General features: G+C 39.6%; 1 protein-coding gene across 2 annotated transcripts in view; it reads left to right on the top strand.

Annotated features, from left to right (window-relative positions):
- TBCEL (tubulin folding cofactor E like) overlaps window positions 1–15414 on the top strand; it is an 89479-nt gene that overhangs the window by 47022 nt on the left and 27043 nt on the right. For both annotated transcript variants that reach the window (XM_064577319.1, XM_045894824.3), the window contains one exon: window positions 503–619. In XM_064577319.1, coding sequence (XP_064433389.1) covers window positions 503–619 — 117 coding nt within the window. The remainder of the gene's footprint in view (window positions 1–502; window positions 620–15414) is intronic.

Genomic DNA, 15414 nt, shown 5'->3' with positions numbered 1-15414 from the left:
AATTTGCTTTAAGTGTAAAAATATACACTGGACTTCGAATACTTTGTATGAAAAAAGAATGTAAAATATCCTATTAGTTATTTTTTAGTATTGATTGCGGGTTGAAATGATTGAATCCTCGATCTATTGGATTAAATAAAATATATTAATAAAACTATTTCACCTGTTTTATTTTTGTTTTTTTAAATATGGCTATTAGAGAATTTAAAATTATATATGTGGCTTACATTATATATTTAAGTCGGACAGTGCTGGCTAGAATCTTATTTTGAAAGGTAAGGTATAATTATAAAAGGTCAGTGTCCCATCTAAAAATGAAACTAGATATTTTTGGTCCTTTTATTCTATACCACTTTAGTTTGTGTAAGTAATTGTACATGAGCAGAGTTACATCAAACGTGTCCTCTCGAGAGTAAGATGGGGCCTCAAACCAATGATTTTATTTCTAAAGCTAAATATTCTCACTGTCTTAAAATGCCTTTATTTTGGTTTTTACTTACAGATTGCCATCAGTTTCCAAACTTAATGGCAGTGTTGTTACCGATGGTGAGCGAGAAGATTCTGAGAGATTTTTTATCCGTTACTATGTGGATGTTCCACAGGAAGAAGTGCCATTCAGGTAAAAACCCCTCATCGGTTTAACAACATTTTAGCAAGTATTGAGGCAATTTAAGAACTATTGTTTTAGAGCAAATCTAATAATTTGTTACTGGACCCTCTTAGAGGACTCTGGTGATAGGTTAAAAAAAAAAAAAGAAAGAAAGAAACACAAAGCAAACCCATTTTATCTCATTTTCCACAGTGTATTTCTTCTAGCCTTGCACTTGTATTAAGAATGTTTGGGTAAGTATTCGACTACTTCCCCTCCATACTCCATATCATTGATTCCTATTTGAGCCTCTTCTCCAGGGACACATCTCCACCTACCCCAAAGCTGGTGTCTTCTTTCACATTGATCTGCTTTCAGGATATACTAAGTTCTGCAGTTTGGAAGATTTGGCAAATAGGCATGAGGTTTAGAGAATATGAGGAGAGGGCTAGAAAACAGACTCTTTGGGGGAAATACTAAAGGAATTAGGATGGTTGCATATGAAGAGAAATGCTGAGGGCTGAATTTGTAATTGCCTTCAGTATATGAAGAGGTAATATACATGGTTTGAGGAGGAACTGCCTTTTTTTATATTCATTAATTTTTTTATTTGAGTAGCGTTGGCACACAATGTCACATTCGTTTCATGTGTACAACATGGTGATTCCATGGGTTTCTGTGTTGTGCTCTGCTCACCACAAGTACGGCTACCATCTGTCTTCATACACACTATCACAGTACCGTTCACTATACTCCCTGTGCGGTACCTTTTACTCATGCCATCGCTGGAAGCCTGTATCTCCCACTCCCCTTCCCCCATTTTGCCCATCCCAGCCCCCTTCTCCCTGGCAGCTGCCAGTTCTCTGTATTTGTAGGTCTGATTCTGCTTTTTGCTTGTTTGTTTTGGTTTTTAAATTCCACATATAAGTGAAATCTTACGGCATTCGTCTTTATCGTATTTATTTCACTGAGTATAATATCCTCTGGGTCCATCCATGTTGTCGCAAATGGCAAGATCTCATCCCCTTTTTTTTTGGCTGAATAATATCCCATTGTGTGTGTACGTGTGTATTTGTGTGTGTGTCTGTGTGCCACATCGTCTTTATCCATTCATCTGTTGGTGGACACTGGAGTTGCTTCCATATCTTGGCTATTGTAAATAATGCTGCAGTAAACATAGGGGTGCATATATCTTTTCAAATGAATATTTGTGTATTCTTTGGGTAAATACCCAAAAGTGGAATAGCTGGATTATATGGTAGTTCTATTCTTCATTTTTTGAGTAACCTCCACACTGTTCTCCACAGTGACTGCACCAATTTACATTCCCACCAACAGTGTATGACGGTTGGGAAGGGGCTACATTTAATACTCCATAAATGTAAAGGAAATGTAGCAGGTATGATATAGGTAAATACACAAGAAAAAAAATACCCCCAAAACTGGTTTCTAGGTTTTGGTAACTAGAACCACTTACCAAAAATGTTATATGCTTTCCTTAATCACTTTAACAAATAATATGAAATCACATTAGACAAATAGGATGCAAATTAGGAGTGTGTGTGAGTCAAATCAGTTGGTCCTTCTGGTTACAAATTTCTGCAATTCTAATTCATTCTTACCAAACATATCTAATTTTCCCCAGACTTTTCCATTATTTACAAGCTTTGAGGGGGTTAACCCTCTGTAAGGCTTAATCAGTACTATATAAAAAGATTTTGTGATTTTGTTAGTAGTATTTTAAAGCCTAAACTCACATGTGGAACATAAGCAATAGCACAGAAGGCCATAGGGGAAGGGAGGGAAATCTGAAGGGGGAGAAATCAGAGAGGGAGATGAACCAGGAAGGACTCTGGACCCCAGGAAACAAATGGAGGGTTTCGGAGGGGAGGGGGGTGGGAGGATGGGGTAACATGGTGATGGGTACTAAGGAGGGCACGTGTGTGATGAGCACTGGGTATTAATACACAACTAATGAATCACTGAACACCACATCAGAAACTAATGATGTACTATACAGTGGCTAACTGAACATAATAAAAATAAATAAATAATAAATTTTGTTCATAAGCAAAAATAAATAAATAAAAAATAAATAAAAAATAAAGCCTAAACATTTAAAAAATTAAGTAAGAATTTTGAAGATTGTTTTTTAAAGTTAGCTAAGAACAACCAAGTAGGGAGAAATAAATATTACTATGCCTTTAATACAACCTAGAAATATCAGGTTAAGCAGCATGAATTTTGTTTTGTTTTGTTTTGGTAAAAAATAGTCTAATATCTATAGTTTCATTTGATTCCGTCTAACTTATTAGTGGGAGAAGTAAATATTTGGGCTTTGAGCGTATAGTTTATTTAATTTCGTCTGCTGCAGGGAGTAGTATATATATACAGGCAGTATGTTGTTTCCTGTCCTGTTAGCATAATTATCCTAAAGTGCATAGAGGCCTCTGCACTAGTCTGTATTCTTAAATGCAGGTCACAGAAATCATCTTCAATCATAGGAGGAATTTATTAGAAGGATGTTGAAAAACTACAAGAATTGTTAGGCAAGCTGAGTAACCAAATGTAGACAGGAACCGGGGGTGGCAAGGACAGCCAAGGTTTCACCAGTCTGTGCTGGCACTGTCCTTCCCAGACACCATAAGGCCAGACTTTCACCCCTGGACGCTTGTAGCTCTACCGCGGGCTGTGCTGAACATAATCTCTCACTGACCTTTGCCTCATTCCCCAAGGGTCAGAAATCTGTGTCTAACCAACTGATTGGCTATGTTTAGGGTATGTGCTCACATATTGTCTTCAGAGAGATAGGGAGAGGGATTATCTGTCACTCTGGCTTCTGCAGTGAGAGGTAGAATCATCCCCTGTCTTGGGACATTTCCCCAAATAGGAATAATTAAGCAAAAAGAGCATCTCTTGTAGTCTGCCATTTTGACTATCCAACATCTATGCATATACCTTTTCCCCATAGTTGTAGATATAAAAAAATTATTCTCACCTGTCCTAATGCAGTCCTTTTACAAAGGAAAACACACTTCTTTCTCCATGAAGTGAGATAACCTATTTATTCTAATCCTAAAGACTGTGACCAATTAGCTACTGTAAAAGATTCAAGCTATTTTAATTACCAGTCTGGCCTTGCTGCCTGTTTATGTAATGGTGCCCACTTTACCACTCACTAGTGGTTAAATGTCACTGCTTAGTCTCTTCCATTCTTCTTGAAATTGAAGTGGCAAACTGATTTCAGTATCTTCCTGGCCTATAAAATATTTTTCAAAGATGTGAGTGTTCTTCTCAGTAATGTATTTTTCAAGGCCTTGGAAAAGGAAGTGTCTTCTGGGTCCTTTTAGGGTTCATGGATGGAGAATGCGTGAGAGGTCATGGGTGACAATAATTTCCATGATTCCTGTGTCCTGAAATGTTTTATTTTCTCCTTCTACATTATCCCCCAAATTCATGGCATCTCAGCTTCCTTTAGCATAGACCACTATGAGTCCAATTTCTAATCATCCAACTAGATGAAAATTTAGAACCACTCTCAGCCACTGAAGCTAGCTTTTTGAACTCAGAATCTCTGGTAATGTACCTATGTCAACAACATCAGCGAGATCTAAAATTGCTTCTCCTTTCTTGGTCAGCATGCTCAGAATCTATTCCTTTACTAATTTCCTATATTTTTGTCCATATAACCCAATTCTTATAATTCTTTTGATGTGTTTGTAGTCAACCCCACAGAGCATGCTGTGATCTGATGGTAGGAGAGCGCAGTGTATATGTGGAAGGATGAGGCAGGTGGGAATTCATTTACTCTTGCAAGCTAATTCCCTTAGTCAGGGGGATTTTACTGCCTTCTCAAGCAAGAGAGGAACAGTCTCATTCAAACTGCTCACAAGGGGGGCGCCTGGGTGGCTCAGTTGGTTAAGCGACTGCCTTCGGCTCAGGTCATGATCCTGGAGTCCTGGGATCGAGTCCTGCATCGGGCTCCCTGCTCGGCAGGGAGTCTGCTTCTCCCTCTGACCCTCCCCCATCTCATGTGCTCTCTCTCTCTCTCTCTCTGTCATTCTCTCTCTCAAATAAATAAATAAATAAAATCTTCAAACTGCTCACAAGGGGGCCTACGTGAGGATTAGGGATTCGGGATGTTCCCATCCCTCAGCGTCTTCCTGTCTGTAAACCTCCACTCCAATTCATTCTGCCCCACCCCAGCCCTGCTCTCTTTCCAGCCAGTGCTTCAACTTTCACATAATAGTCCCAATATGGATACAAATTTAACTGATCTGTAATTCAGCAATCCGGAGCATCAAACTGTGCATTGTTTTTATAGCTACCTCAGCTTTATTATTGTAAGAGAGAAAAGAGCCTTTTCTTAAAAGTACCTGGGTTTCAGTCTGTGCTTTGAGCCTAGTTCATAGGTATTCAACTTTAATATTCTCTTGATTTAGGCTGTCTTGTGCCTTTAGAATAGCAGATGCTCTACCTCATAGTCTTGCCTTCTTCCGGCCCTTCACATTGGTTTATTCATGGCAACACTCTCTCAATCACCTGGAGCTTTCCATGGGACCACAAGTGGTCAACAGTTTTTTCACCGCTCCTTGTTAAGGCCTTTGCAGAATCCCTTCATGAACACCAATATGACACTCACTGGGCCCTACTAGGCCAGAAACCAATTTCAAATTGCCCGTAATTACCTGAGGGGCTCTTGTTGATGATCTCCCTGCTGCTGATTTCTTAGTTCATACAACAAAAACCAACTCTGGCCAACTTAAGTAAGGTTAGGAAGTGAGTAAAAGAATAATGAATACTGTGTGGCCCACAGAATTGACAAGATTAGAGAATTAGGCTTGGGCAGGATTGATGGAAAGCCGGGCACAGCCAAGATTTCTGTATCTCACTCTACAGACAGTATGCTTCTGACACTGCTCACCAGCCAGTCATCACACACTGCTAGACTTCATTGCCCCCTGCCCCACCCCGTGACATTTATAGCCATGCCTTCGAATTCTTGATTCTTCTATATCTGCTCTGAATAAGCCTGTTAGACCTCGTGTCTTTGTATTTCTAGTAGTGGTTAGGTAGGTTTGTTACCTTTCTGTGTTCTGGCTTTCAGGGAAAGAAGAAAGAGAACATTTACTTCTCTTTAGCTTCTCTAGTGGATAGTAGTTCCTACTTCTCGTCTATCTTGGGTTCCCCTCAATTCAGAAGGGCATTCAGATGCTGGATAGCCAAAGTTGACATATATCCACTGTAATACCTGTTCCCTAGTAGTTTTTTGTCTGTTTGGTTTTGTTTGTTTTAAATTTATTTTTATTTTAAGATGGATGGATTGATTGAGAGAGAAAGAGAGAGCGCATATGCAAGCAAGGAGAGGGCAGAGGACAAGGGAGAGAATCTCAAGCAGAAACTGCACCTCCCCCCCCCAGCCCTGAGTGCAGAGCCTGTTGGGGGGGGCGGGGCTCGATCTCACAACCCTAAGATTATGACCGGAGACAAAATCAAGAGTTGGAAGCTTAACCAACTGAGTCACCAAGGCACCCCTTGTTTTGTTTTCTTTTGTTTTCCTAGTAAGTCCTCTGGTAGAATGATCAATGTACTCAGCAAATGTTTTTTGAGCCATTGTGATATGCCGGGAACTGTTGGGCACTTAAAAAAGAGCTATAATAGCATTCATGCTGATCTCAAGATAGAATGGTGAATGAACATAGAGGATTTTGTATTAAAATGCATTTATTATGAATTAAGAATACTGATATATAAACAGGGTGTTTACTTACTATACCCATTATCTTTTTAATTGTCTTCCAAATTATATGCATAATCTCTCCCTAACATACCAATGAACAGTGATTAGCCAAGTATGTAGTTAGTAAAAGGTGAAAATTTGACACTGGATAATTCGGTGTTTCATACAGAACCACATTTGAGCTTTGGTTTCCAGGGAGGATGGAGGGAGGTATCCATTTGTTTTGGAGGAAACATTCCTTTTCATTTGACCATGGGTTTTTTTTAAGTCAGTACTTAACTTGATTTTCCTATAAATTCTAACTTCTACAACATCCTTTTCCAGTTGTTAGGTTCCCTGAGCTTTTCCTTCTCCTTCTATTTTCCTGTCTTGTGTCATTAAACATGTAATACCTCTACTCAACTTAGACATAAGAAAAATTAAGCAATATGTCTTTTGAGGGCATGAATAAAAAGCCATTATGATCAATTGAATGTCCTTTATGGTAGCACAGTTATTTTGTGAGTCAGTTGGATTACTCACACACATCTGTTTCCATGTGATTAGTTGTTTTAGCAACAGGAGACTTTAAAGATGATCTAGAAATTTACATATTCAATTTTTCTACCTCAGAATAAAATACAGGCTCCAGTTACATGAATCATTTCAATTTTTTATGATGAACAGAATAAAATGTTTAGAGGGCAAAAGGGAGATGTACTTAATTAAGAGTTTTATAGTTTCTTACATGTGCTCGATCATCCTTTTTTATTGTTTTCTACTGATATGTGGAGCTGGAAGTCTAGCTTCTCTACTGTAGATGTTTATGGTAATAATGGACTAACACGAAAATCTGAGCAATCTCTTATGTGTTTCATGTTTATTTACTTTGTGAAATAACAGAAGGTGAAAGATCTCTGTTCCCGATTCTTGGCCTTTAAAAAGCATCATAGTGTTTGCTTTTCCAGTCAATGGACTCTTTCTTCTAAAGCCTTCATCTGTGCCTTGTCTTTTCATGGCTTGTGTAGGAGTGGTGTGCTATTTCAAAATAAGTTCAGTGTGTGCTGCAGGGGGTTGGAAAGATGTCCTCATTGGGCCGGTCCTATTTCAGTTATTGGGCCCTTATAGTTTACCAGAGGAACTTCTAGGAAATAACTCTGGATTCTAGCTGGGTTTCAAAGGACACTTTAATTTATTTACTGAATACTTACTATGAACCAAGAGGCACTGGGCCAGAAGCTGGAGACAAAAAGACAAAAAAATAGTGTCTACTCTCAAGAAGCTTGCCACCTGGGCTACTCTTGAGACATATTTCCTTTGCTGGATCCTCTTCATGTTCCCAACCTCTAAAAATAAAGTTACTGCAAGATTTGGTCTTCAGACCTCTTCTCTTCTGTCCTCGTCCCTTAGATACTTTTATCCAGTCGTGTGGCTCTGCATGCTTTCTGTATTCTAATACCTGCCAGACTTACACCTCCAGCTCTTATCTGCCCCTAAATTCCAGCCTAGTATTCCAAATGCCTACTTGACATCTCCACCTGGATGTTTAAACCTAATGTGTTCAAAACCAAACTTTTGATCGCCTCCCTTACCTTTCCCCGGCCCCTCCTCTACTGTCACATCTCCTCTGCAAGCTTTCCATCGCTCCATTTTTCCAGTTGCTTGGGAAAAAAACCTCAGAGTCATCCCTGATTTCTTTCTCCCATACCCCACATCTAGTCTTTTGGGTTTTTTTTTTTTTTCTTTCAGTAGTACTTGCAAAAACACAGAGAGAATCTGACTGTTCCTTACACCATTCACTTTAGTTCAAGCCTTCATCATGTCTCCCTCCTGTTGGGTCTCCCCGAATCTGCCATTGCCCCCTATAGTTTATTCTCCACACAGGAGTCAGTTTATAAGAACTCAAGTTTATTTAAAAAACAAAAAAACCTTCCATGCTATTCCCGAAACACATCAAGCACGCTCCCACCTCAGGCCTCTGCACTGTTGTCCCTCTTTGGAATGCACCAGGTTAGCTCTGTGGCTCTCTCCCTTGGGGATACCTCCCTGACCAGCCGATCTCAAATAGCACAGCTCTGTCCCCTACGATTCTCTCTCTCTCTTTTTTTTAAGATTTTATTTATTTATTTGACAGAGACACAGCGAGCAAGGGAACACAAGCAGGGGGAGTGAGAGAGGGAGAAGCAGGCTTCCTGCTGAGCAGGGAGCACAATGCTGGGTTTCATATCTCACATTTACATGATCCCACTACCCTGGGATCATGACCCGAGCCGAAGGCAGATGCTTAACCGACTGAGCCATCCAGGCGAGCCCCACCCCGCCTCCACGATTCTCTTAACCCACTTGTATTTTTCTTATTTAGCAATACCTAACTGGCATTTCTTATATACTCGTGGCCTCCCCACACTGTACTATAAGCTCTGTAAGAGCAGGGACTTCTGTTTTGAACGTTGCTTATACCCTCAATGCCTAGAGTGGTGCCTGACAGAATAGCAGCTGTTTAATAAAATGACTGAATCTTCACATTATGCTCACGGAACATGAGGCAGGGTTACTTAGCTCTCCTGGAAGAGGCGGTACTTCCTAGAAAATGATTGAGTCAACCTGATGAAGGTGAGGGAAGAATATTCCAGACAGAATGGACTACATGGGAAGTAAAGACACAGTGGTAGGAAATAACTCCTATGTGCAGTGAAGTGCGGCAGTTTGATAGGACTCCGTGAAAAGTAGTAAGCGGGAAAGAAGTAGTGGCAGATAGCGCTGGGTAGGAAGGTGGGAGCCAGGGCAGGCCCTTAGAGACCTTGGTATGCCCTGCTGGAGACAAGGACTTTTTCTCGAATGCAGTGGGAAATCATTGAAAGGTTTCAAGTGGGGGAAATTCCTAGGGCCGATTTTGGTTTATATTTAGAGGGAGAGGCAGAAGAGAGCCCTCGTTAATAACTGATACTTTGGTAAAGGAAGTGTGCGTTGGAGGCTGCTTATGTCCTTTGACAGAGGTACACATGTTAGGACTGAATTTCGCTATAGAATTTGAAATAGTCCTTTAAAAACATGCTGTGAAGTTCTACTTGTTTTCTGATATTTATGGCCCTGATTTCTCTAGGGGTAGAAGAGTATCATTTTTAGAGAGAAAGAAACCTCTGCGTTTATGAATCTGTACGAATCTATCATTACCTTCCATTTATCAAATGTCTGTCCACATTGCCTATGTTTATCAGTTTCTTTTATGTTGTATTTGCTTTATCTCTTAATTTCCTCTGAGAGAGTGAATTTAAATTGCTTATTTAATACTGAACTAATACCATTCTTCTTCTGTTGAGTTTTAAAGAGAGACAAAAAGAAAAACCATGTAACTTTTCTCTTAGAAATCAACATACCAGGTATCTTTTGGGATTGAACTGTTTCTTTGTTTTGTTTTGTTTCAAGTTTTTATTTTAATCACCTGGTGCTCATCACTAGGCATATACTCCTTAATCCCCATCACCTATTTCACCCATCCCGCCACGCACCTCCCCTCTGGTAACCATCAGATTGTTCTCTATAATTAAGAGTCTGTTTGGGGACCCCTGGGTGGCTCAGCTGGTTACACGTCTCCCTTTGGCTCAGGTCATGATCCCAGGGTCCTGGGATCAAGCCCTGTATCTGGCTCCCTGCTCGGCGTGAGTTTGCTTCTGCCCCTCCCCCTGCTCATGCTGGAGCTCTCTCTGTCTCTCTCTCTCAAGTAAATAAATAAAATATTTTTTAAAAAGAAGAGTCTGTTTCTTGGTTTGTCTCTCTTTTTTCCCTTTGCTCCTTTGTTTTGTTTCTTAACTTCCACATATGAGTGAAATCATATATTTGTCTTTCTCTGACTGACTTCTTTCACTTAGCATTATACTCTCTAGCTCCATCCATGTTATTGCAAATGGAAAGATTTCATTCCTTTTTTATGGCTGAATAATATTCTGATATATATAAATATGTCACCTCTTCTTTATCCATTTCTCTGTCGATGGACACTTGGGCTGCTTTCATATCTTGACTATTGTAAATAATGCTGCTATAAACATAGGGGTGCCTGTATCCCTTTGAATTAGTATTTTTGTATTCTTTGGGTAGTACCTAGTCGTATGATTGCTGGATCTTAGGGTAGTTCTATTTTTAACTTTTTGAGGAACGTCCATACATTTTCCAGGGTAGCTGCCCCAGTTTACTTTCCCACCAATAGTGCATGACTGTTCCTTTTTCTCCACATCCTCGCCAACACCTGTTGTTTCTTGTGTTTTTTATTTTAGCCATTCTGGCAGGTGTGAGGTGATATCTCATGGTAGTTTTGATTTGCATTTCCCTGATGATGAGTGATGATGAGCATCATTTCATGTGTCTGTTGGCCATCTGGATGTCTTCTTTGGAGAAGTGTCTGCTGCCCATTTTTAATTGGATTATTTGCTTTTTGGGTGTTGCATTTTATAAGTTCTTTATATATTTTGGGTACTTACTTTTTATCGGATATGTCATTTGCAAGTCGTCTCCCATTCTCTGGGTTGCCTTTTAGTTTTGTTGATTGTTTCCTTCGCTGTGCAGAAGCTTTTTTATTTTGATGTAGTTCCAATAGTTTATTTTACCTTTTGTTTCCCTTGCCTCAGGGGACCAATCTACGGCCGATGTCAGAGACATTACTGCCTGTGCTCTCTTCTAGGAGTTTTGTGGTTTCATATCTCACATTTACATCTTTAATCTATTTTGAATTTATTTTTGTGTGTGGTACAAGAAAGTGGTCCAGTTTCATTCTTTTGCATGTAGCTGTCCAGTTTTCCCAACACCATTTGTGGAAGATGTTTCTTTTTGGTTTTTTGTTTTGTTATATTTTGTTTTAAAGATTTTATTTATTTATTTGAGTGAGAGCACAAGCAGGAGGAGCGGCAGGCAGAGGGAGAGGGCGAAGCAGTCTCCTCCCTAAGCAGAGAGCCCAACTTGGGGCTCGATCCCAGGACCCCAGGATCATGACCTGAGCCGAAGGCAGATGCTTAACCAACTGAACCACCCAGGCGCCCTTGTTTCTTTTTGTTTTTGATGGTAGTGGGAAGGAAGTAAATTCACTGATTTGGGGTGTCTCTCTTTTTTTCAGACTTTAAAATTTTGTTTTTCTTTTTTCTTTTTTTTTTTTTTTTCTTTTTCTCTCTTTTTTTTTTTTTAAAGATTTTATTTATTTATCCATGAGAGACAGAGAGAGAGAGAGAGAAGCAGAGGGAGAAGCAGGCTCCCAAGGAGCAGGGAGCCCGATGCGGGACTCGATCCCAGGACCCCGCGATCATGACCTGAGCCGAAGGCAGACGCTTAACCATCTGAGCCACCCAGGCGCCCTAAAATTTTGTTTTTCATAAAGACTTAGAAGAGGCATAGCTCTAGTGAACAATTATGTGCTGGGAGGAAACACTGTTGTCAGAGACAGAGTGGCAAAGCCAGAAATAGGCTTTCTTAAAGGGCTTTGCTTTACTTTTATTCTCCTTCGGTACCTCACTTTCTCTTTGTCCCAAGGAGTCCCTAAACTATACCCTGGGAAATCCTTATTTATGATGTCAAGGATTATATTAGACATTCCTCAAATGCTTATTGGATTGTCATTAGTGGTAGGCTTTTTAAAATATGGAGAGTATGTTTTTTCCTCCTTCAGACTAATGGTGTTTCTAAATACTGCTGATTGTATCTTCACATTATTGTGAGAGCAGGGCAGAGGCTTGTATCCAGACACCACCTCAATGAAGGCTTACTTTGTCTTGGATGCTGGAGAAATCCTAGTGTACTGTGTCTGTTACCTCATATTCCTTCCAGACAGAGGACCTGCTGTTGTGAAGGAACATTCCTACATTGGACATGAGTCTCCTGGGGTTCTCCATATTGCCAGGCTCCATCATCCTCTGACAAGGGCCATGACACAGCACTCCTCACATTCAGCTTCCAGTCTCCTGAGAAACAAAAGGGGCTTTCTCCCTTGCGCACCGTGGAGAGCATCTGAAATGTTAGCTTTCCCTGTCGCTTACAACCTTTGTCATTCCAATTACCTTGGACTTTATTTTGACTTCTTGCCACTTTCCCAGCCCAGCAGAAGAGAGGCTCCCTTCCTAATCTTGATTTGAGTAATATATGAGAATTTGCATATACCTGCAAAGGAGAGAAAGAATAAGAACCATCCCTCCCACCTCATGGTCTTGAGGGAGATTATCTTTGGTGTCAACTTTGGTTTTGGCCAGGGCAGGGGCCAGTCTTATCGTTTTTGTTTTTGTTTGCTTTTTAGGATTAAAAAAAATATCGAGAATAATAAAAATAAATACTCATGTTCACATTATTCAGAACTGATGATTACTAATATTTTACTACTTCAAGTTTATTTTTTAATTAAAAGAAATAGTATTACAGATAAAATTAGAGTCATTTTTTGCCCCTGTTCTCAATCCTATTTATGCCAAGAAGTAACCCCTGGCAAGAATTTGATGTGTATACTTGGTGTCTACTTATTATATTTTATATATCCATTGAATTATAAAGTGGGATTTTATAATTCTTTGTCAATATGCATTACAATTTCTTCTCTCAGTCTGTAGCTGATTCCCAGTCTGATTTTTTACTTTGTGTTTTGTTGAAAAGAAGTTTCAAAATTTTAACATTAAATGTTATCAATCCTTTATGGTTTATTCTTATTCCATCTTATTTAACAAAATCTTTTCCTTTCCAAAGATCACTTAAGATAATCTCCTGCATTTTTTTCTAAATGTGTTTTCACATTTGTGTCTTTGATCTGCCTAGAATCTGTCTTTGTGTATGGTGTCAAATAGAGATGTAAACAGATTTTTTCCCCCATATGGGTATTTTTTTTAAATTTTACTTTATTATGTTATGTTAGTCACCATACAATACATCATTAGTTTTTGATGTAGTGATCCACGATTCATTGTTTTCATATAACACCCAGTGTTCCATGCAGTACGTGCCCTCCTTAATACCCATCACCGGACTAGCCCATCCCCCCAGCCCCTCCCCTCTAAAACCCTCAGTTTGTTTCTCAGAGTCCATAATGTCTCATGGTTCATCTCTCCCTCCGATTCCCCCCCTTCATTTTTCCCTTCCTTCTCCTAATGTCCTCCATGCTATTCCTTATGTTCCACAAATAAGTGAAACTATGATCATTGACTTTCTCTGCTTGAAGTATTTCACTTAGCATAATCTCCGCCAGTCCCATCCATGTTGATGTAAAAGTTGGGTATTCATCCTTTCTGATGGCTGAGTAATATTCCATTGTATATATGGACCACATCTTCTTTATCCATTCATCTGTTGAAGGGCATCTCGGCTCTTTCCACAGTTTGGCTATTGCGGACATTGCTGCTATGAACATTGGGGTGCATATGGCCCTTCTTTTCACTACATCCATGTCTTTGGGGTAAATACCCAATAGTGCAATTGCTGGGTCATAGGGTAGCTCTATTTTTAATTTTTTGAGGCACCTCCACACTGTTTCCAAAGTGGCTATACCAACTTGCATTCCCACCAACAGTGTAAGAGGGTTCCCCTTTCTCCACAACCTCTCCAACATTTGTTGTTTCTTGCCTTGTCAACTTTTGCCATTCTAACTGGTGTAAGTATCTCAGTGTGGTTTTGATTTGAATTTCCCTGATGAAAATGATGATGAACATTTTTTCATGTGTCTGTTAGCTATTTGTATGTCTTCTTTGGAGAAATGTCTGTTCATGTCTTCTGCCCATTTTTTTACTTGATTATTTGTTTTTTGGGTGTTGAGTTTGAGAAGTTTTTTTTTTTTTTTTAAAGATTTTATTTATTTATTTGACAGAGAGAGACACAGTGAGAGAGGGAACACAAGCAGGGGGAGTAGAAGAGGGAGAAGCAGGTTTCCTGCAGAGCAGGGAGCCCGATGCGGGGCTCGATCCCAGGATCCTGGGATCATGACCTGAGCCGAAGGCAGACGCTTAACGACTGAGCCACCCAGGCGCCCCGAGAAGTTCTTTATAGATCTTGGATACCAGCCCTTTATCTGTAGTGTCATTTGCAGATATCTTCTCCCATTCTGTGGGTTGCCTCTTTGTTTTGTTGACTGTTTCCTTTGCTGTGCAGAAGCTTTTTATCTTGATGAAGTCCCAATAGTTCATTTTTGCTTTTGTTTCACTAGCCTTTGGAGATGTATCTTGAAAGAAGTTGCTGTGGCCGATGTCAAAGAGGTTACTGCCTATATTCTCCTCTAGGATTTTGGTGGATTCCTTTCTCATATTGAGGTCTTTCATCCATTTTGAGTTTATCTTTATGTATGGTGTTAGAGAATGGTTGAGTTTCATTCTTCTGCATGTGGCTGTCCAATTTTCCCAGCACCATTTATTGAAGAGACTGTCTTTTTTCCATTGCATATTTTTTCCTGCTTTGTTGAAGATTATTTGACCATAGTGTTGAGGGCCCATATCTGGGCTCTCTATTCTGATCCATTGGTCTATATGTCTGTTTTTGTGCCAGTACCATGCTGTCTTGGTGATCACTGCTTTGTAATATAGCTTGAAATCGGGCAATGTGATGCCCCCAGCTTTGTTTTTCTTTTTCAACATTTCCTTGGGGATTCGGGGCCTTTTCTGATTCCATACAAATTTTAGGATTGTTTGTTCCAGCACTTTGAAAAATGTCATTGGAATTTTGATCGGGATGGCATTGAAGGTATAGATTGCTCTGGGTAGCATGGACATTTTAACAATGTTTATTCTTCCAATCCATGAGCATGGAATGTTTTTCCATCTTTTTGTGTCTTCTTCAATTTCTTTCATGAGTGTTCTGTAGTTCCTAGAGTATAGATCCTTTACCTCTTTGGTTAGGTTTATTCCAAGGTATCTTACGGGTTTTGGTGCTATTGTAAATGGAATCATTTCTCTAATTTCTCTTTCTACAATTGCATTGTTAGTGTATAAGAAAGCAACTGATTTCTGTGCATTGATTTTGTATCTTGCCACATTACTGAATTGCTGTGTGAGTTCTAGTAATTTGGGGGTGGAGTCTTTTGGATTTTCCACATAAAGTATCATGTTGTCTGTGAAAAGAGAGAGTTTGACTTCTTCTTTGCCAATTTGAATACCTT

Source organism: Mirounga angustirostris, unplaced genomic scaffold, assembly GCF_029215605.1.
Source record: "Mirounga angustirostris isolate CCGP_5_RB_7025 unplaced genomic scaffold, mMirAng1.0.hap1 SCAF_13, whole genome shotgun sequence".
In the NCBI taxonomy this organism is placed as follows: Eukaryota; Metazoa; Chordata; class Mammalia; order Carnivora; family Phocidae; genus Mirounga; species Mirounga angustirostris.
This window is presented reverse-complemented; position numbering and strand designations above follow the sequence as displayed.